The sequence below is a fragment of the Orbicella franksi genome, chromosome 11 (assembly GCF_964199315.1).
Source record: "Orbicella franksi chromosome 11, jaOrbFran1.1, whole genome shotgun sequence".
Taxonomy (NCBI): domain Eukaryota; kingdom Metazoa; phylum Cnidaria; class Anthozoa; order Scleractinia; family Merulinidae; genus Orbicella; species Orbicella franksi.
In genome coordinates, this window is record NC_138155.1 from 14,144,792 (window position 1) to 14,168,400 (window position 23,609).

The following is a 23,609-nucleotide window of genomic DNA, read 5'->3' on the forward strand; positions in this document are numbered from 1 at the left end:
CTAGTTAATGAATTCCTTTATTATTATCAGCTGTCTTTTCGACAAGCTACAAAAAATTCTAAGGAAACTTCAAGTGCTTGCCACTCTAGAAAAAAAAAGGTTCCAGGAAAGGTAAATGAAAAGGGTTACCTTCGGTCACCATTACATCATCACACTAACACAAGCATTACGACCACAATAATTTTGGATTTACGGGGTTTGCTTATAAATTGATATCCTGTTTCCTTAGTCCTGTGCAAAACATAAATAAATATAGATTCCTTTGAAAAGTTAATAAATGTCCAATAAGTTTTTCTGTATGTAATATCCCGGTCTAGGGATAATTATAACATACACATTTCCGAATCAGTTGGAAACATTTTTGTAAGGGCAATATATAAGGGTTACGCGGGTCATCGACAATTTATAGGCTCACTATCTCCATAAAATCTAGTTTGTTTCGATTTCCGAGGTAAAATACAAGGAAAAAAATGAAAGGAAATTTATGCTCTACAGCTGAAGGAAACGCCTACTTGGCAAGGTGGTTTGGCCTCTTTAAGGCGTTAATTGAACTTTTTATATGACACTGTCAAAAAGCTGACACGAGGACCTTTAATTAATTTTCTCCTCGTGCCCAAAAAGGAACCAAAATGTGCCAAATATCTACATTTTTCGCTATGAAATGGAACAAGATGGTGTTTTTTATTTTCGAGCGCAAATTTAATTACTTTCGAGCCTTTTAATATGATGTACAAAGGTCTACAAAGCTTCGAAAGCTCAAAAAGAGTTACGATCTGTCAATTTGAGTGTTGCTACCAAAACTGATAAAATTACAAGTTTCGATCTTCCGTGACATCCTGTCAGCGAGTCTATCATTTACTTGGAAGAAGACTGTGATTATGGGGTTTATTATTTAAAGCAAGTCGACGAAGATGTTTACTTAGCTAAGTATACGCCTGTGAATATTGCATGGAGTAAAAGAGTCATTGCACCTGTAGTTTGCCCATAGAAATCATATTTTAGTACTACACGTCATTCTATGTCAATTAAAACACAGTTTGGGAACGCCCCTGCTATGAATTACCGTTGCAGATCCTGCAGATTAAGACTGTCGCGATCGATAACGAAGTCCGCACCGTGGATTCAATTCATTTTGGTTGGCCCCCGTTATCTCAGACCAGTATCTCGCTTTTGTTTTGTGTTTCGAGAAAAGATTGAAACACTTAAGTCTCTTTGGCCGGCACCTTTTGTGGATAGACAGATTAAATAATGCAAGTGCAGTGATATCCGAAACACTAAAGTGAAGAGTATTGCAAGCCAAGCAAATAAACTTTTGGGGAGTGACTGTTGTCACAGTTCGTCGCGTCGCCAAGGCACCTAAGATCCTTGGGAATGACATGGACTTATATAAACAAATGCCCTTTATGATTAAAAGTGACTTCGAAAGACACAATCAACCAGCGAAGCGACTCTGTTATCATCTTTAGTGTTTTAAGACCGAGCATCCTTCAGTTTCATCTCGAAGCCAAATAACGTGCCGTAGTCATCGATCGCTACAAAGTGGAAACTTCTCCAACGCGGTCCATTGAACTCACAGCGATAAAAGATTCATCTTGTACACATTTGCAACTGTTACATTTTCTGTTAAATTTTTCAAGAGTAAAACCTTTCTCCCCAAAAGACAAAAAACATCGGCGTCGTCGGCAATCGTTGAACGGTCGGTTCTGCAGTTTCTAAGATGAGTAATTTGACTGAAAAGAACACAACGCAACCGAAGGAGGAGGACGAAGGAACTCTTCAGTTACCTGGTGCAACATATTTGATAGTCGCGTTGGGTTTTTGCGCCAATTCGTTCATATGTTTCGCATTTTGTTACTACCGAAGGATACGGACAGTGCACAACTATTTTGTTTTCAATCTGGCCATCAGTGACTTATTAGCTCTCGTGTCGTTATGCCTGTTCCTCGCGTTCCCGGCCATGCTAAAGACGATGTCAGACGAAAACGGGAAGATTCTTGAAATGGTTTTGATCATGTTTGAAACATTTTGTGGCTCGGCCAGCATTGCTAACTTGACAGTCATAAGTTATGATCGCTATTACTCCGTTACTAAACCACTGCACTACACTGCGAACATAACACACAGAAAAGCCGTTCTTTTCATTGTTTGCATTTGGGGATACGCGCTGGTTGTCGCACTCTTGCAGCTGCTCTACTTTGTACCAGACGTTTTCAAGTACGGATACAGTCCGTTCCTGGCGCTTTTCAACTCGGTGATCCCCTTGGCTGTAACACTGTACTGTTACATCACAATCTTCATCATCGCTTCCAGCCACCTACGCAACAACCCACACCGAAGTCAAGACCCAAGCGCGCCCGCCAACATCTTGACTAAGAACTTAAAAATATCATTTCATATTCTAGTTCTCGTGGCACCTCTTTTAGTCTGCTGGAGTTATTACTACGCAATAATCGTTGTCGAGGTGTACTGCTTGGATTGCATACGCTTAACTCCTTTTGAGAACTGGATGGTTAGTATGTTGACTCACATCATGGCGCTAGTCGATCCCCTAATTTACATTTTTCTCACTAAAGATTTTAGGAAGATCATTTTCAGTTGTTTCAAACCCGGGAATCGCCCATATTCCGTCAGTGAAACTTTTCATCTTTCGACCACAAGATCAACAAATGCCCATGCATCGCCAGGGACGGGCTCGGAAACGCGTATCATGGATGAAGATCAGATGGCTTCATCTTATCGCCGTTATTGAAAATGCTGGCAGCCGGTTTTGTGGCGTTGAAAACGTGATTTGCAACACTGGGATAAAAGAGATTCTATATAAAGGGAAACATTGCTGGGCGACGCTGAAACAAGACTGTGAAGCGGAAACAAAAGCAAAACAGAACCAGACATGAATATTGAAAAACTAAATATTATGGAACTATGTGTTCAAGAAAAACAAAAGAAAGACAAGGGATTATTCGAAGATCCATTAAATAAACAACAACGGGTTCAACTTCTATACATACATCGAAAAATTATCTTCTAAAGTTGCAAGCAGGTGCAGGGTAAAAAAAAAATTAGAATTTCATTCTGCGTTCAGATCTTGAGATTAAAAAGGTAGAGGAAAAAAAAAAAAGAAAAAGAAAAAGAAAAAACGGCCAAGCTTGAAGGGATCTGCAGTAATTTCTGTTAATGATTCTGCGTGTGTCACTTATAAATTAGATTCCGCAGTTACAATATTCCTTCTAAACAGTTAAATCTTTAATACGGCCACAGGACTTCTACTGTTTCGTTTTCCGGCAGCTTTCAACGCTCTTTCAGGTAGTGATCGTTTCATAGCTTCCCGGTGGTAATTTTCAAGCTATTCGTTGCCACGATTGACGTGAAATGTAAATGTTTTTGGACAGTTGAAATATGAGTCACGAGACTAATAGCCACGTTCTGATCTATGAAAAAAAAAATCATAGTTTGTCAGTAGTTCTGTACCGAAACACGAAGAAGCTTGGATCAGTCAGCCAACACTGAAAGCAGATATGCAATTCATCATGAAAACCTTTTTCATTTTCGCTCGCTCTTGGGAATGATGTCTATCTCTGCTTTGAATTCTAAATCTTGATCACGAATGCGTTTAGTCAGCGCTGTTCGAGGATTGTCATTAAGGCAGCTGTCACAAGCGCGCCAGTCATTTTGTATCCTCATGCATTTGCAATTAATTTTCCTTTGTCAAATTAATTCTCCAGGAGCCGACTGATCTTAAAATTCAAGAAAACCCGACTTTAAAATCGTATTTCAAATGTATTTTACACAGGAGCGAAAGCGGCAAAAGCAAATAGTTAATCTCCGGGTTATTATGAAAAAAATCGCGCGACAAAAAGATCAGTTACAACAGGCGATTTCCGATGCATAAAGCAGATTTGGTACAACAAATTACACCAGCCGTAGGATATTTACGTAGAAATGGCGTATTCTCTGTTATTACAAAAAGCCTTGGGGTCAGGTTAAAACTTTATCCATCGTGAATGACTCATTGAAAAAGATAGATGGCCGGAACTTTGTCGTAAGTCCACATTAATCAAGGTACGCGAACGCAAGATATATCAATATTGTTTGAATGTCTCGTTTTTTTAGGAAGCGGCGAGGAAATGTGTTTAGCCTCACTTAGATCAGTATTGAGAGTCTATACGCGAGATATTTCACAGCGAAGAGGATTTTTAAAATATGTATTAATTAAGAGAAAATAACAATACTTTAAAATACAAATAATTTTAAAAGATGATTTATAACAGCTAAAAGGTTTCTAAATGTGTTTAATCCTAAAAGCTTCACAAGGTCATATTGTAAATACATCGAAAAGAGGTCACAGTGCCCGGTCATAAATAATCGAAATGTCTAAAACGTAATACGGCTAAAATAGCCGTCAAATTTAAACCAACGTACATGGAGGAATATTTGAAGTTGCCAACGTGAAAATAGCCTTAGTAAACATACGGACAGGTCCTATTAATGTAAATCTAACAGATGAAGTGGTCTGTAAAATAAAACGCAAAAATAATGGTCAAGAGAGTTTTCGCTTTCTATTAGTTTAATACATTCTTATTTTCTAGATGCGCATCTTTCGGTGAAAGAAATGTCGTTTTGAAATTCTATCAAAAGAATTGTCTTGAACCGCTGCATAGGGGTTTTGAGTTTCATCGCATTTTCTAGAGTGGTTTGCCAGGATAGAGCAAATAAAAAACACTCACTTGAATTAATTTTTGAGAGGATAAAAATTAAGAGTAACCAGTAATAAGTTGCTAGGGTTTTACACATTATGCTCAACTTTTCACAATAATTATGCTAATACTCGATGCTCAAGGAGTCGCATTATTATGCTCAAAAGGTGTCACTTTTATGCTCCATTATGCTTCCATGAAAAAGATAATATTTCCCTTAAAGCTTATTTTATTGAAGCGTAAGCTACGCCTCATTGTGATTCTGGCTCAAAGTTAGGCAAAATGAGTTTTCTAGTAATGAAAAAAAATTGCTCCGGTTCAGCAGAAGAGGGTTGAATCAGCAAAATCGTCTTGCATGCTGAAGCTCAGTTTGAAAGCTCTCTTTCATGTTGAGACAACAGTTAGTAACAGATATATTACTCTCGGCCTACCCAACGCCGGGAATCAGCCAGTCTTTGTCATTATTATTTCGGCATAATTCTCGATTCTTTTGCTCGCAGGCTATTCCTGATGCATGCAGTAAAAGCAAAATGATTGAAAAAATAAGTGAAAATTGATGTAAAATTGCAATATTTTTAGGTGAAAATCAGACATTTTACCTGTCACTCTCTATTTCCTCCTGTTGCTGCCATTTGAAATTGCCTTTTTGTCATTAAAAAAGGCATCTCATGTTATTTGCTCCGAAATATCACAGGATAGATAAGAAATTGTCTGAAAATATTTCATCACCCGGAAAAATTGTCAGAAAGAGGAAGATAAGCCGTGGAGGACCTGAGCTTAGAACTGAAAAGGTCTGAGACGCTTTCCAATCGAGCCTCCGATGGAACGAAAATGAATATTGAATAACGAAATGATGAATGTTACAGCTTGTGAAAGTTTTCTAAGTCGAATTGTTCTTTGGAGTAAAATGCGTGACAATGACACCACGAAACATATCCTCTCTACTGGGTTCCATACATATCTTACAGTTTCAGTTAGAGGTGGCCCTTCTCAACTACAGATTTAGAGCACTAATAAGGGATCGCTGACGGCGATATTTAGCGGAAAGCTATTTTGGAACGTTTTTCAGTGTATAAGGGAACGTTTGCTTTGAAAACAAATATGATTTCACTTGCATAATTAGTACAAATCCCAAACCGCGCGTTGGAATTTTAAATCCCTAAAACCTTGGAAGAAAAGAGGAAGAGTTCCAATTTTCCCATGTGAAATGTGGCCATGATTAAAAACTTTTGCCGGAATCTTCAATGTAACAAACCTGTGTAAAAAGGCTTATCTTTAGGAGGTGTGGGTTTCAAAATATGACGGTTATAGAAACCTTCCTTTGTTAGAAATTCATGACCAATTGGTAGATAAGAGGAGTCCCGCTTTCAAAATCTACTAAATGGTATCAAAAAATTCTTATCGTTGTAAGGACGTTCGCGCTAATTGTTTCTGCACATCCTTACTGCGCACGCAAATTCACACGCCACGTCATGCATGAGAGCAGGCGCTAAGTAATGATAGGGCAGACGGCCATTGCTATAGTTTTACTAGATTTAACGATCTTGGACGTTCGGTGACCCCCACTTTTCTCTCCAGAAACAGATTTTATTTACAATTATCTCCACGTTGTCCAAAAATGAACAAAAAATCAATGTGGAAAGTTAAAAAGATTTCAAGATTTCTGTCCACGGGACATCGAGCCCTACCATCTTGCGGCTGCAAGGCGCGTGAAACTATGGTCGCTAAATGCGAACTTGTTCTTTAAGGAACCTCACCAGTTGACTAAATTCACTTAATAGATCCCCTTAAACAATATTTGGCAGAGAACATTTCAGTTCAAAGATGAATTGCAATATTTCTGGGCTTACAGACACTGTGGCCTTATTCGCTAACGAAGCCCGATTTTTTCAGATTTAGGGTGTTCTTCCGGGCATGTTCTCTCCAAAACGAAGTCGGTGAACCCCCCCCCCCCCCCGCTTTTTTTATATTGCTGACATAACTAACTCATCATCCTACAGTGGTAAAAGTCTCAGAAAAAAAAAAAAAAAAAAAAAAGAAAAAAAACAAAGTTGGAAAATTTTTGCGCGAACGTCCTTAATTGGGTTAATAAGAAAAGTCTGACCGAACCCGAATTCGCAATTAGCCAATTAGAAGCGGAGTCTTCCTGCCATATCAAGTCACTGACCTGATATCCCTGCGGTATCACTGTCGCTTGGCCGACTCTGGGTAGATATCCCTGCGGTATCACTGTCGCTTGGCTGACTCTGGGTACGGTAAATACCTAATCGCACCTAGTTTTGTACGGTTGGACGCCATATCGGGCTCGTTTGGTCTCACAATGAATATTTTGGCTTGACTACATCTCACTGAAATAAGAACCACGGCTCGACTGATCTCGCCTGATATGCCACCGAAACTTACCGAAAAGGTACGATTAGGTATGGATATCAAGAAAAACCGCTCCCTGGTCAGTCCGGTGATCAGTTTCTAATTCAGGTGATCTTTTCATATGACCATCTATTGATTATATCTAAAGAAAATCTAAGAAAAAGGTTAATCACTGTTTGGACTTTAAATCAGTATATATCAGAGTTTGATTACTATGTGGATGTAATGAAGATTTTGTAATTTTGATTCTTCTGCAGAATCTAAACGATCATGGCACTGAACTTTACAATGGACACACCCACTAACAAAACAACTTCCATCGATGAACCGCAGACCTCATCCGCCAACACAGAACTCGTGTTTCTCGTATCCATCTTAATCTTCTTCTTTGGAGTGACCGGTAATGGATTCATATGCTACGGATTTTGTCGTTTCCACCAGCTGCGCACTCTCACTAACTACTTTGTTTTCAACTTAGCCATCGCCGATCTACTGTTAATCTCGGCCCTTGCCGCATGGATGGTACAAGATTTTCGGGGAAACCCACAAGACGAGAGATTCCTTAGTGCGTTACTCGTCAATATGGACGTGTTGTGCTTTTCTGCCTCCATGCTAAACATGGCAGCCGTTAGCGTGGACAGGTATTGCGCTGTGACGTATCCCTTCTCCTACGAGCAGATTATTACCAAGTCACAGCCCACAAGGCGACCATCCTTATTTGGGCATATTCTCTGGTCATGGCGGGAATTGGCGTCGCCAGATTTCTTGTGATGAACAACTCGGGTAGCCAAATATTGGTTACGGTTCTAAGCGCTAATAGCTTTGTGATCCCAGCAACGATCATGGTGTTTACACATCTGCGCATTTTTAAAATTGCTTGGGCTACAAAGCAGCGGACCCAGCGAGACTTGCGGGAAGTGGAAAGTGCCCGCAGCAACGATATTGGCAAAACACTTAAGCTTTCTTTCAACACGTTAGTTATCTTAGTTCCCATGGTAACAGCTTGGGGCATTTTCTACGGGGTTACGGTACTGGAGGCGCATTGCCTGAATTGCTTTCAACTCTCTCCTCAGTTCTCTGTCACAGTTGGACTTTTATCGCACGTGACAGCTGCTATTGACCCCATGGTCTATATACTCGTTACACGTGACTTGCGGTTGAAACTCTGCGCTTTTTCTTGCAAACTGAGCTAAAAATGTGTGAAGACATCCTAGACAACTTTTGACAATGTTCCTACCACAGGAATCCTATCTTATCGATCTGTGCGTGTCGATTATTTTTCTTAAGAGTAAAGATCAAAATGCGCTCAAATGATATAAGATATTTTACAAATATTAATATATTCTTACGATGCAGTTTTTTGATAAAGTATATCTATTAATCCCAAGAGTCTTTTTGTTTATAGCTCCAAGAATGGTCATGAAATTACTTGGGAAATTAACCACATATCTTGTCGCGAAAACGTTTGTCTCTTGAATCCTGTGAATCTTGTGAATTCCCACCCTTGAGATGTTTAGTACCTTAAGGACGTTCGCGCGAACATTTTCCAGTCGATAATTTTTTTTTAAATTTTTACTGTAGTCAGATAATGAGTTACTTGTGTCAGAAATTCAAATGCAATTGGGAGTCCCCGGCTTCGTTTCAGAGATAACTCTCAACTTTTGAACATACCACTCTTCCGCACTGCTATCGGCCAAAGGACCTTTCAATATAGAGCGACCTCTCTGTGGAATGAGTTGCAGCCCACGCTCAAACTTAGCCCATCCGGGACGGATTTCAAGCGCTTACTCAGGCAAAAGCTTCTTAATGACTGCTTTATTTAATTTTATTAACCTTTATCTTCTTTTATCATTGTCATGTACTTAGTTTTTAATTTTGTAATGTAAAATTGACTCTGAAAAGCCCCGTGGGGACGAGCCAATAAAGTGAATATGTCTGTATAAACTGTGCGAAAAATGAAAATTTGGCACACGTAATTCAACGCAGGCAAACGATTTTGGTCGTATTTTGTAGAAGTGGGTCTGTTGCGTAGATAATTCCAAATGTTGCCAACGTTTTAACAAAACTTAACCCTTCAAGCGCCATTTGAAACCGCCGCACTGATAAACGAAGAGCTAAGAAGAACGGAGTTCGATGGTGCATTTTGCAAAAAATTCAAACTTCTAATCGATAGATTTTCTTCAATTTTTCGCTCAACGTAGAAAATCGGTAGATTACAAACGACGAACTTGAAAAATAGTAAAATAATAATATTTACGGAGGAAACTCCCGTCACATTGCGTGGTTTTCAGGGAAGTCTTCAGTAACTAAATGTGGTCAAACATGCTCTTTCGTGTTTGATATATTACCTCAAAATGTTCGGTCATGTTGAAAATATTGAATGTCAATTTCGGAGAGAAAATTCGTACTATTTGCCCCTATTTCGCGGAGCATTTTGGAAGTTAGGTTGAGCGGAAGGTACCGCTAGTCTGTTATTAATATTGGTGTTATGTAAGCGGTCTCGTGGCCCAATGGATAAGGCATCTGACTACGAATCAGGTTCGAATCCTGGCGGGGTCGATTCTTTTTGCTTGCGTCAGTAATCAAATCATGGAGTTGGTAAACGGTGGTCGGTTCCTTCTTCTGCAAGTATTTCAAAATATTGTTTTTCTTCCGGCCATGTTTGACTAAAACTCACCATAATACTCAAAATTTTATGAGAACTTAAGGAATGGAAAATATATTTAATAATATGATCAGTGTCCTCGTACTGCTGACATGTAACTATGTACAGAGTTTACATCTGGTTTGTTTGAATATGATAAAAGCCTGCAGCTGTATAGTTCTTTACATTACTGTTTTCGGTGATAGTACTGCAGCAGATACGACGGAGTATAACGAAAACTTTGTATATTGATACAGCATGACTCATTTAGACAGAATTACCTGCTTTGGCATAATGGTTTTAGTAATGACCGTTGTGCCGCCCTATATGTTTTGTTATGAAGGTGTTTCTACTCCCTGTAACTTGTTTTTCTTGAGATGTATTAAAACTTTGCGCAAAGTTGCAAACAGGAAAAAGCGGGCGGTAATGTCGGGCCGAACAAGATCTAGAAATTTTGATTTAGAGCAAAAGGTAGCGATATATATTTGTAGCCAGTTTTCATAAACGCGAGCTGGAAGCACTACCCAGGTTTAAGATTAGTACAGTTAATTTGTTGGTTTTTAGACTACTTACAGTCACTGAAAAAAGGAGAAAATCACTAAAGAAAAGATGCGGCGAGTGTTTGGAAGATAAAAGAGATTGGGACGAAACAATGATGAGGCAAGGGTGTGGCTCGACCCAACTCCTTTTCGTCTATAGGAACCTTTCTCGTTCCCATTCGCGAAGATAAACTATCGTCGGACTCCAGCAATAGAAAATGGCTACCGACAGGCTCGTTGATTTTGGAGTAATTGATTACACATTTCGACGAACGTTTATGACCACGTTAATATTTCTGAGTTCTGTTTAAATATAGCTATTATTATTCCTCGCCCCTTCCAGGATATGTAATAAATTTTCGTGCCACAAGCAGATATGCAGCTTATTCACGTCAAGGTATCACTAACCTTAAAATAAGCCTCATGCTCCTAAGTGTGTGAGTATTTTACCTGACTAATTTCCTGACAATTGCACCTCGCTCACTTTGCCACCTGATTTAATGTACATGTTAATGAGCCTATTCCCAGCTGCGGCCCCGTGGCCCAATGGATAAGGCATCTAACTACGAATCAGGGGATTCCAGGTTCGAATCCTGGCGGAGCACATTTTTTTCCCCAGGTAAAAATATTTAAATGCACTCAAAGTAATTCGTTTATTCGTTCCAAAGAATTCTCTAATTCTTTACCTTTATGAGAAATTTGTTATAATCTGCAGGAAAGGTCTATGTAGCCTCAACAAACGTAGCGAATTAGCGAGTTCGTTCCCCCACAGGAACAGACATGTATTTCAAGACTTTAAAATAACGTAACGCAATAATAAGCACCATAGCAACCATGTATTAATATTTAACCGTCAGCGTTTAAATTTACCGGTCATTCGGTGATGTTGCCTGATGGGTGTGGTCACTCTTTGACCATACGAAACAGGACTGTAGCAATAAAACGATGAATCACTAATGAAGTCCTGAACCGGTTTCAATTAAGATAACTGTTACCATTAGATATTAATTAAAACTGAAGATTAACGGTACTATGTACGAAGCCGTGGCCCAATGGATAAGACATCTGACTACGATTCAGGGGATTCCAGGTTGGAATCCTGGCGGGGTCGATCTTTTTCCCGTCAGGTATAAAAATTTAAATGCACTCAAAATATCCGAGTCATTCATAATAGAAGTATAGTCGTTATTTTCTCAATAGTTATTTTTTGTTTCTAAACATTAACCGGGATAAAAAAAATGTTTTTCATTTTAGTTTTGAGCAACTGCTCTCAGCGAAAGAGCAAAGAGCTAGTCTCTTTTTTTCATTGATCGAAGTGTATAAATAATTTTTAACATTAGCTGAAACTAGTTGAGGATTTCAGGAGTGATTCATGGTTTTATTGCTACACTCCTGTTTCGTATGGTCAAAAAATTAACAGCACTATGTACGGCCCTGTGGCCCAATGGATAAGACATCTGACTACGAATCAGGGGATTCCAGGTTCGAATCCTGGCGGGGTCCTTTTTTTTTCCTCAGGAATGAAAATTTAAATGGACTCAAAATATCCGAGTCAATCATAATACAAGAAAAGTCGTTATTTTCCGAATAGTTAGTTTTTATTTCTAAGCATTAACCGGAATTAAAAATGTTTTTCATTTTATTTTTGAACAACTGCTCTCAGCCAAAGAGCAGAGAGCAAGTCTCTTTTTCCAGTGGTCAAAGCGTATGAATAATTGTTAACATTAGATATAAATTAATCATAAAAAAAATTTACTGTACTATGTCTGGCCCCGTGGCCCAATGGATAAGACATCTGACTAAGAATCAGGGAATTCCAGCTTCGAATACTGGCGGGGTCGATTATTTTTTTCCCCAAGGTTAAAATATTTCAATGCACTCTAAATAATTTGCTAATTCGCTCAAAATATTGCTCTAACTCGTTACCTTTATGAGAAATTTGTTGTAATCTGCAGGAAAGATCTATGTAGCCTCAACAAACGTAACGAATTAACGAGTTGGTGCCCCCAAAGGAACAGACATGTACTTCAAAACTTTAAAATAACGTAACGCAATAATAAGCACCATAGCAACCATGTATTTGTATTCAACCGTCAGCGTTTAAATTTACCGGTCATTCGTCGATGTTGGCTGATGGGTGTGGTCACTCTTTGACCATACGAAACAGGACTGTAGCAATAAAACGATTAATCACTAATGAAGTCCTGAACTGGTTTCAATTAAGATAATTATTACCATTAGATATTAATTAAAACTGAAAATTAACCGTACTATGTACGGCCCCGTGTCCCAATGGATAAGACATCTAACTACGAATCAGGGGATTCCAGGTTCGAATCTTGGCGGGGTCGATTCTTTTTCTCTCAGGTATAAAAATTTAAATGCACTCAAAATATTCGAGTCATTCATAATACAAGTATAGTCGTTATTTTCCCAATAGTTAGTTTTTTGTGAAGGTTAATTAATCAACATGACACGAGCGTGGGACAAAGAAAAATTCTGAGTCCCCGACAGGAATCGAACCCATGACCTCCCGAACACCGGGCGGGCGCTCTATCCACTGAGCTACGAGAACTCATGGAGAGCAAGGTCATTTAACTGAGTTCATATATGATAGGTGTCCTGCATACTGCTAGGATCTACGCTATAGGAGCTTAAAATCCACCATCTTTATTAACTTATCAGTTAGTTTTTTGTTTCTAAGCATTAACCGAGATAAAATAATATTTTTCATTTTAGTTTTTACCAACTGCTCTCAGCCCAAGAGCAAAGAGCGAGTCTCTTTTTTTCAGTGATCGAAGTGTATAAGTAGTTTTTAACATTAATATAAACCGGTTCAGGACTTCAGGAGCGATTCATCGTTTTATTGCTCCAGTCCTGTTTCGTATGGTCAAAAAATTAACTGTACTATGTACAGCCCCGTGGCCCAATGGATAAGACATCTGATTACGAATCAGGGGATTCCAGGTTCGAATCCTGTCGAAGTGTTTTTTTTCCCTCAGGTATGAAAATTTAAATGCACTCAAAATGTCCGAGTCATTCATAATATTGGTATAGTCGTTATTTTCCGAATAGTTAGTTCTTCTTTCTAAGCATTAACCGGAATTAAAAATGTTTTTCATTTTAGTTTTGAATTACTGCTCTCAGCCAAAGAGCAGAGAGTAAGTCTCTTTTTTCAGTGATCAAAGCGTATGAATAATTGTCAACATTAGATATAAATTAAAAGAAAAAAAAAGAAAATTAATAAATAACTGTACTATGTCTGGCCCCGTGGCCCAATGGATAAGGCATCTGACTACGAATCAGGGGATTCCAGGTTCGAATCCTGGCGGGGTCGATTTTTTTTCTCCCAGGTAAAAAGATTAAATGCACTCAAAATAATTCGCTAATTCGCCAAAAATTATTCTCTAATTCGTTACCTTTATGAGAAATTTGTTATAATCGCGGCTGCGGGAAAGATCTATGTAGCCTCAACAAACGTAGCGAATTAGCGATTTCGTGGCCCCACAGGAACAGACATGTACTTCAAAACTTTAAAATAACGTGACGCAATAATAAGCACCATAGCAACCATGTATTAATATTTAACCGTCAGCGTTTAAATTTACCGGTCATTCGGTGATGTTGCCTGATGGGTGTGGTCACTCTTTGACCATACGAAACAGGACTGTAGCAATAAAACGATTAATCACTAATGAAGTCCTGAACCGGTTTCAATTAAGATAACTGTTACCATTAGATATTAATTAAAACTGAAAATTAACCGTACTATGTACGGCCCCGTGTCCCAATGGATAAGACATCTAACTACGAATCAGGGGATTCCAGGTTCGAATCTTGGCGGGGTCGATTCTTTTTCTCTCAGGTATAAAAATTTAAATGCACTCAAAATATTCGAGTCATTCATAATACAAGTATAGTCGTTATTTTCCCAATAGTTAGTTTTTTGTTTCTAAGCATTAACCGAGATAAAATAATGTTTTTCATTTTAGTTTTTACCAACTGCTCTCAGCCAAAGAGCAAAGAGCTCGTCACTTTTTTTCAGTGATCGAAGTGTATAAATAATTTTTAACATTAACTGAAACCAGTTGAGGATTTCAGGAGTGTTTCATCGTTTTATTGCTACAGTCTGTTCCTCTAGAAGCGCATAAATAATTGTTAACATTATACATAAATAAATTAAGAAAAAAATTAATTGTACTCTGTACGGCCCCGTGGCCCAATGGATAAGGCATCTGACTACGAATCAGGGGATTCCAGGTTCGAATCCTGGCGGGGTCGATTTTTTTCTCGTCAGGTATAAAAATTTATATGCACTCAAATTATCCGAGTCATTCATAATACAAGTAGAGTCGTTACTTTCCGAATAGTTAGTTTTTCTTTCTAAGGATTAATTTAACCGGGATAAAAAATGTTTATCAGTTTAGTTTTAAGACCGAGTTTACCTGAGGACCAGGCAGGAGTGATATATGCCATCTCTCCCTTTTGGATGAAACTTTGCCAGACTAAAGGTACTACCCAACAACTCTAAAAGACAAAGTGGGCCGGCTTTGTGATTTTTCCCTAAGGAGTTAGAACCCCCCCCCCCGGTTTTTTGCCGAAAATCCACAAAATGTCACTAAATAAGCATCAAATTTAAAAACACCGCTCCTGCTTACAGAATACATTGCATTTTATTGGTATTTCACACAAATAAAGATTGGACCTATCTTAGCTCATACCAGGAATTTCAAGTCATTTGAAGTGACAGGTGCCAATCAAGGAATGTCATTTCCTACCCATGTCACGCAACATTTAGCTATAAGGCAAATTAGCTGAAATTCTGACTCAAATATTGCTTAAGTTCAACTTTCTGAATCAAAACTAATTTCATCACAGTTTAGAGTCACCCTTGGCCTGATGAAATCAAGAATAAAATTTTTGGCATCTGTTATTTTTTGGTAACAAAAGCTGTTCAAACAACATGGCAAGAGGCTAGTTTTAACAAAGAGACAAGGGCGAAATCTAAAAATATTAGATATTATAGAATCAGTTTATCAAAGTTATTTCTATGTTAATGTCATTAAAAAAGTCTTTGAATATTATTTTGGGCAGTGGAAGCTTAATGAATGCAAAACTCTTTGCAATATCCCTTAACCCTTGGACGTGCAAGGCGGAGGGTGGAGTGGATGCCATCCCCCTAAGAAGGTATTTTCAAAATTTTGAAAAGACGATTTACTCTAAGGGGCTGAAACTTTCATTAGCTGTTCATTCATCCTTCGCGGATATTTTGATATGTCAATTGTGTGTCCATCATTTTCTATGTTTCCATAGCAACCATTAGTTTCATGTAGGTTTGGCCAAAAATCAACTTTTTTGACATAATTCTGTATTCAGTTTTCTTCCTCAAATTCCAGAAATTCACCAATTTGTACATTTCATAAGCATTCTGGCTTGATTTTGTATCAATTTCCATAAAAAAGTAAAATCCAAGATGGCGGATCCACGATGGCGGGTCAAATGACGTCATTTGGCATCATATGACGTCGCAACCAACAAAATTATGGTATCATTTTGTGGAACAAGCTCAGGGCTATCTAAGGCTGGGAAGCGAGTGGATGAAATGAGAACAAAGGTAACATCCGGTATTGTCGAGCTTTTCTTTCAAAAAAGTTATAATTGAGCAAAACATCGAAGCCATTCTTATTCTTTCAGTGTGCACATCTATAAATAGAGATTGAAATTCCTTACGCAGTGGGAATAAATAATAAATAATAACAACAATAAATATAAATAAATATAATAAATAATAACAATAACAACAACAAACTATTAATTATCACTTAGTGATATTATTTGCTGCTGATCAAGGTCTTTGGTTCTTGTTCCCATGTTTTCAAAATTATATGCACAATGTTTATCTTTATACTAATTAAGATTTACCTGCCTGCCTGATGCAGCAAAGTAAAAAAATCATAGATGTTTTTTAACTCGATTCGGATGAAATGGATATTCATTAGGTGAGCTCAATAGTTAATATATGGGGGCAAAAAATAATGTCAGCAAAGAATACCTCTCAGGATTGATGAGTTTGTATGCCAAGTGTAAAGTAAGAGTTGAAAATAATCAATTGCAACATCAAGTATGTGACCCGCCCATGATGCTCGAGCAGGGTTTCAAGGGTAATCTAAAAAGTGAGATTTGCCCAGAAAAACTCTCATCTTACTAGTCAATTTTTTAGAATGTAAACATCACGGGCCTTTATTCCCATATTCAAATTCTAAAAATAGAATTTAGGTGTTTTGCACTGTTATTTTAACCCTCGGATGTACAAGCTAACTCGTACCCCCACCGTGGTATAAGGGAGAAATGGATGGAACCCTCTTGGGTTTGCGCTCTGTTTAGGCACAGCGAAATAAATTTACATGGATTAGATAGCCCTGAGCTTGTTCCGCAAAATGATACCATAATTTTGTCGGTTGTGACGTCATATGATGCCAAATGACGTCATTTGACCCGCCATCGTGGATCCGCCATCTTGGATTTTACTTTTTTCTTAAAAAGTCAAGAAATAATGGAAATTTATACAAAATCAAGCCAGAATGCTTATGAAATGTACAAATTGGTGAATTTCTGGAATTTGAGGAAGAAAACTGGAAAAAATACAGAATTATGTCAAAAAAGTTGATTTTTGGCCAAACCTACATGAAACTAATGGTTGCTATGGAAACATAGAAAATGATGGACACACAATTGACATATCAAAATATCCGCGAAGGATGAATGAACAGCTAATGAAAGTTTCAGCCCCTTAGAGTAAATCGTCTTTTCAAAATTTTGAAAATACCTTCTTAGGGGGATGGCATCCACTCCACCCTCCGCCTTGCACGTCCAAGGGTTAAGGGATATTGCAAAGAGTTTTGCATTCATTAAGCTTCCACTGCCCAAAATAATATTCAAAGACTTTTTTAATGACATTAACATAGAAATAACTTTGATAAACTGATTCTATAATATCTAATATTTTTAGATTTCGCCCTTGTCTCTTTGTTAAAACTAGCCTCTTGTCATGTTATTTGAACAGCTTTTGTTACCAAAAAATAACAGATGCCAAAATTTTTATTCTTGATTTCATCAGGCCAAGGGTGACTCTAAACTGTGATGAAATTAGTTTTGATTCAGAAAGTTGGACTTAAGCAATATTTGAGTCAGAATTTCAGCTAATTTGCCTTATAGCTAAATGTTGCGTGACATGGGTAGGAAATGACATTCCTTGATTGGCACCTGTCACTTCAAATGACTTGAAATTCCTGGTGTGAACTAAGATAGGTCCAATCTTTATTTATGTGAAATACCAATAAAATGCAATGTATTCTGTAAGCAGGAGCGGTGTTTAAATTTGATGCTTATTTTAGTGACATTTTGGGGATTTTGGGCAAAAAACCGGGGAGGGGGTGGTCTAACTCCTAAGGGAAAAATCACAAAGCCGGCCCACTTTGTCTTTTAGAGTTGTTGGGTAGTACTTTAATCTGGCAAAGTTTCATCCAAAAAGGAGAGATGGCATGTATCACCCCTGCTTGGTCCTCTGGTAAACTCGGTCTTAAACGTCAACTGTTCTCAGCCAAAGAGCGAAAGAGCGAGTCTCTTTTTTTCAGTGATGGAAGTGTCTAAATAATTTTTAACATTAATATAAACCAGTTCAGGACTTCGGAAGTGATTCATCCTTTTATTGCTCCAGTCCTTTTTCGTATGGTCAAAAAATTAACTGTACTATGTACGGCCCCGTGGCCCAATGGATAAGGCATCTGATTACGAATCAGGGGATTCCAGGTTCGAATCCTGTCGAAGTGGGTTTTTTTCCCTCATGTATGAAAATTTAAATGCACTCAAAATATCCGAGTCATTCATAATATAGGTATAGTCGTTATTTTCCGAATAGTTAGTTTTTCTTTCTAAGCATTAACCGGGATAAGAAAATGTTTTTCATTTTAGTTTTTACCAACTGCTCTCAGCGAAAGAGCAAAGAGCGAGTCTCTTTTTTTCAGTGATCGAAGCGTATAAATAATTTTTAACATTAACTGAAACCAGTTGAGGACTTCAGGAGTGATTCATCGCTTTATTGCTACAGTCCTGTTCCTCTCGAAGCGTATAAATAATTGTTAACAATATATATAAATAAATTGAGAAAAAAACTTAACTGTACCATGTCTGGCCCCGTGGCCCAATGGATAAGGCATCTGACTACGAATCAGGGGATTCCAGGTTCGAATCCTGGCGGGGTCGATTCTTTTTGCTTGCGTCAAGAATCAAATCATGGAGTTGGTAAACGGTGGTCGGTTCTTTCTTCTGCAAGTATTTCAGAATATTGTTTTTCTTCCGGCCATGTTTGACTAAAACTCACCATAATACTCAGAATTTTATGAGAAATCAAGGAACGGAGAAATATATTTAATAATATGATCAGTGTCCTCGCACTGCTGACATGTAAGGCCTACTCTGGGACCTTAAGTCGCCGTAACTTAAGGCGACTTTGGGCGATTTAAGGCGACTTTAGGCGACTTAGGAGCTTATGCCTGAGAGACCGGGGCAGATTTGGAAATGAAGGTCGGCCGATTTCGCTTAAAATTGGTACACAAAGTCGTTATGTGGACTTATGTAATATGCCAAAGTTTCAGGTTCAACGACCTTCTTTTAGCCGAGTTCTGGATATCAGCCCTCAGGGGTCCCCAGAGGCAGATTTTTAGTGTAATTTTGGCCACCTTTCAATCTCTCTTTTAGCAACGTACAATTAATTTCAGACAAAACCAAAACCACAATTGTAATGCCCTATCCTTAGGCTTCTATGGGTAAAACATTAGCTCACGGGAATTATTCGTTAGCCTGTGGCTGTGATCACAACTTTGTCCTATTTGAGGCATATGGGAAGCAACCGGAAATGGCCTGTTTTTCAGACCGCATATTTTCCATGCCCATGTTTTATATCGTGAAGTCTTAGTATCCCTGCAACGTTCAGCCCTTAGTTTAGTAATACCAAGAAAAAAATACTGAGATTGAGGCTTTTTTACGAAGAAAAAACTTACGAGAAGATGACTAACCAGGCCACTTCCGGTTTCAACAAAGCGCGTCTGTAAAAATGATTTCGATTTGATTTCGATTAATACCTTTCTTTTCTTCTAATTCGTGAATTAGAGACTCTGATCATGAAGTTAATTTTAAACGAAAAGTCTTACCGTTAGTCAGATATTTTCATGTGATTTTTTTTAGGGCCGATCAGATTTTGGTCTGGCAGCGGTTATAAATTTTGTGGAAGAAGTCTTGAAAATTACGGATAATGGAGTCGCTGGACTTCTTTTCTGAAGAAAAACAATTTATCAGTCATTCTAAATGCAATCACAACGTCTCTCATGACACTACTTGAAAATCGCTTTGAACCTTAAGGAAATTTCGAATATATTGATAGCTAATTATAAAATTAAATGCAGTCTCACTATTCCAGTCTATATGCAAGGTGTCTGGATAAATTCACTTACTATGAATGCTTCCCTGGGTACAGATTTAGAGGCATGCCCCTTTCTTATAATCCCTTAAAAGCGAAGCAACATTAAAAACCTCAGCCCCGGCGATAAATTGATCGTGAGTGCGTCGTTACGAGTACTGAAAATTCAGGTTGATTCATACCGTACGTGACGAGTTCATGACACGCCAACTTATCTGAAGTTTGCTGGCTATGATTGTCTTGAAGTTCAGTTTTTCCTCCGCTAGATTTGTCTCTGATACTAAAGAGAATGATTAAGTATAGAACTTGCATGAGAACCTGAACAACGAATGGATATGTTACAGAATATTTATTCATACCCAGTCCCCCGGTGCAAACGGCCTAGGTATAATAAATTGAGGAAGTCTAAGATGGTCCGTTTTCCCCGCCAAGTCGCTGAATTTCTGACTAAATTACCAGAATTAATTTTCCTTTTGTTGCTTTCTCAGTGCGCACAGATCCAGACTAAGTCGCTGTAGTACATACATCCAAAGATAGGGCAGGGGAGAAGTGGATTTTCCCTCAAAGACTACTGCTTATAGCACCCTAGTTGTAGGATTGCTGGCCCTTAACTCCGATTTCCATAATAAGAAGCGATAATCCCAAGGACGACCAGTATGCTTGGTGTAGGTAGTATGGTAAGTCGTCACAAAGTCCAGTGCATCATTCTTGTTGGAGCTTAAATTGGTTATTGCTCTTCTTCCCTGGACGGGATGACAATCACCGGCTTTCATTTATACATCTGGGTGGAGAGAGACACTGAAAGAAAATTGCCTTTTCCAAGATGACATGACAACGCCTTAGTAACCAGGAGCGCTCGATCCGGAGTCCAGCCCGCTAACCATTAGGCCGCTACCGTGCTATGTGCTAGGCAGTTGCCAGTTTTGTATAGAATCTGAACGCGTTACTACGTTACACGTTTACTTCAGTCTGTCGTAGATTGATAAAATGCAACCGTGAAATGAATATATGGCCAGCACGTGGACATCTTGCCGGCTGGATTGTCTATTTACAAGAAAAGAAACTATCCGCAATCAATTAATTAAACTTATTAAATCAATTCAGTCTTTAAGTGAATTTGTTTCATTTGAGTTTGCTTGAAAGGCAGAGGAGCGAAAAAGTCTGGCTATTACAATTTAGTGTCCTGGAAAACTGAAAATATGATTATATAGTGTCCCGTTTGGAAAGAAGATGACATATGCGGGGCATGAGATAACAAGTCGCCAGAGCCTGCTGTGACTCTCCCATTAGCGATGTTAGATCGTGATGTTACCCACCTGCTGGTCAAATTAAAGTGGGCACTGGTACTAATAAACTGGCCACGTCCTATAGAGTTGACAATTTCCCTGAATGGAAGTTAAAGTGTGAATTAAAGAAGATCGACCACGTCACCGCCGAAAATTCAGCCGTTGCCGTGACCAACGTGGGCCATGTCAGCACCCTTTCCATCAAGGAGAATAAAGAAATTGAAGAAATCAAAGAAGGTTACTGCTGACGTTTCAGATAGCATATTTCAGGCGTTCGGCATTGTAATACCTATTTCATCCATAAGTATCCAAGGGTAGAGTGACTGCATGCATGTTCATTAGACATAAATTTATTTTGCACGTTCAAAGATTTTTTTACACGCTTTAATGTCTTTAATTCGTTCCATTGGTTCAAGGATCGTTGTTCCATCATCATCTGCATACACATTTGAACAAAATATCTCTAACTTAAATTGTCTACCCACCCACAAATCAATTTCTAACATTTTCGACGCCATATTGGATGTTGTTTCACTTGAAAAGTCGAAAAGGCTTGGAGATGAATTAAGTAGTTTCACACGCCCGATATTAAATCACAGCGGAGACGCTTCGTGTATCATGCTCAAACAATGTAATCTCCTGGCAAAAATAGGAAGTAATTGGGCCCTCTATTGTATCACGAGGCTTACTTACCTGCAATCTCTATGGTAACGCTGGTATTCTTATTTAGAATCGATACCAAAGAGGAGCTAGGACGGAAGCTTGAAGGAAAGCATCTCTGGGTGCGTCACAATTAAGTCGGAAATTTGGGTACCACTAGTCACACAGGGTATTTGTGATCTTCTGGCAGGGGGAAGGAGAAAAAAACTGACGGCTTAAAATTCTAACCATGGTGAATAGTCAGCTATGAAGGCATGTGACGTTAGAATGTCATATATTTCAAAACATCCGTAATATTGAATCCACCGGTCTGGATTTCATGACTATTCCATGAAATCAAAATATCGTTTTTGCCAGGTATAACAAAATTAAAAGAGAAGAGAAAGGGTATTAAAGGAATTAAAAGGTGCAAAAAAAACCATGTTTTTCCCAAGAAACCTTGAAAACGTCAATAAAAAAACAGAGAATTAGATGAGAAAAGTCAAAGTTAGGGTAATCAAGCCTGACAAAACAAGGTTGCCATGGAAACAAGGCAGAGACCCATCAATAAGGCTTTTTTTTCTGAGCTTTCCCCACCTAACTTATGCACTCAGTAAACAACTTGTTTCATTGTATTTTGAGTACTTTTCTTGTTATCAACGTGTAAAGATTCCCCTCACCTTCCAGTCCCCTGGGTACAGGGTACAAATGGTACATAGAATTTAGTTTCAAATCCGTCAGTAGGAAAATTAATTTCTAGTTTATGGTTTGAAAATATATATTTCCTTTAAATAATTTACTTTGGGATCATTGATTGTTTGTTAATTGTGCAGCTTGTGTCTAAAAATCTCTCCTCAAAAGTAATTAAGAGTTTGACAGGAGGTGCGTAGTAGGTAATTTCTTTAAAAGTGTTTCGTAGTAAAAAAGCCTCAACCTTAGTATTTTTTCTTGGTATTACTAAACTAAGGGCTGAACTTTGCAGGGATACTAAGACTTCACGATATAAAACATGGGCATGGAAAATATGCGGTCTGAAAAACAGGCCATTTCCGGTTGCTTCCCATATGCCTCAAATAGGACAAAGTTGTGATCACAGCCACAGGCTAACGAAAAGTTCCCGTAAGCTAATGTTTTTACCCATAGAAGCCTAAGGATAGGGCATTACAATTATGGTTTTGGTTTTGTCTGAAATTAATTGTACGTTGCTAAAAGAGAGATTGAAAGGTGGCCAAAATTACACTAAAAATCTGCCTCTGGGGACCCCTGAGGGCTGATATTCAGAACTCGGCTAAAAGAAGGTCGTTGAACCTGAAACTTTGGCATATTACATAAGTCCACATAACGACTTTGTGTACCAATTTTAAGCGAAATCGGCCGACCTTCATTTCCAAGTCTGCCCCGGTCTCTCAGGCAGAAGCTCTTAAGCAAAATTGGCAGAAAAAACATTGCGACTTTAGACGATTTAAGGCGATTTAAGGCGATTTTAGGCGACTTAAGGCGACTTAAGGCGATTTAAGGCGACTTACGGTGAATTGGGGAGACTTTATTTCACTCGAGTGCTATAAATTTAAACTTAGCAACAGTTTCTCCATATATCTCTTGCAATAAACCAATATTGTACCAATACTGCCTGATTAAAGTAACCCAGCTTTAGAGGGAATTTTGATTACTTTCATTTTTTGTAACTTTTCGGTCCAGTTTTCTGTTTATGTTGTTTGCCTTTCAGTTTTGAGTTTGATTCATTTTAAAACTACACAACCATAAGCAGTGAAAGATATTTCTATTCAAAACAAAAATATACTACCTGGGTTAGCGCTAACCGGCTTTCGAACAACCCGGGCCAGATTTTAAACCATTAAAAAAAAATACCATTAAAGAAAGGATTACGACAACACTGAACAGTTACTACTATAAGAATAATAATAACAATGAACACCAGCAAGGTAGCATGAATATTAGTGA

At 38.3% G+C, this 23,609-nt stretch overlaps 1 protein-coding gene, 4 non-coding genes and 1 pseudogene across 5 annotated transcripts; all 6 read left to right on the forward strand.

Annotated features, from left to right (window-relative positions):
* Window positions 1-928: 928 nt before the first annotated feature.
* Window positions 929-4,692, forward strand: LOC145502684 (somatostatin receptor type 2-like). Its single transcript, XM_081482031.1, has one exon. It carries the CDS (start codon window positions 1,718-1,720, stop codon window positions 2,747-2,749), a length of 1,032 nt encoding a protein of 343 aa, XP_081338157.1. The 5' UTR covers window positions 929-1,717; the 3' UTR covers window positions 2,750-4,692.
* Window positions 4,693-6,677: 1,985 nt separating this feature from the next.
* Window positions 6,678-8,328, forward strand: LOC145460415 (histamine H2 receptor-like; annotated as a pseudogene).
* Window positions 8,329-11,677: 3,349 nt separating this feature from the next.
* Trnar-acg (transfer RNA arginine (anticodon ACG)) lies at window positions 11,678-11,750 on the forward strand. The gene has a single exon. It is a non-coding gene; the product is annotated as a tRNA-Arg (tRNA).
* Window positions 11,751-13,511: 1,761 nt separating this feature from the next.
* Window positions 13,512-13,584, forward strand: Trnar-acg (transfer RNA arginine (anticodon ACG)). Its single transcript has one exon. It is a non-coding gene; the product is annotated as a tRNA-Arg (tRNA).
* An 871-nt stretch (window positions 13,585-14,455) lies between these two features.
* Window positions 14,456-14,528, forward strand: Trnar-acg (transfer RNA arginine (anticodon ACG)). Its single transcript has one exon. It is a non-coding gene; the product is annotated as a tRNA-Arg (tRNA).
* A 3,908-nt stretch (window positions 14,529-18,436) lies between these two features.
* Trnar-acg (transfer RNA arginine (anticodon ACG)) lies at window positions 18,437-18,509 on the forward strand. Its single transcript has one exon. It is a non-coding gene; the product is annotated as a tRNA-Arg (tRNA).
* Window positions 18,510-23,609: the final 5,100 nt, after the last annotated feature.

What these genes read in the sequence shown, in the direction of transcription:
- LOC145502684 (XM_081482031.1), top strand. Translation starts at nt 1,718, where the DNA reads ATGAGTAATTTGACTGAAAAGAACACAACGCAACCGAAGGAGGAGGAC.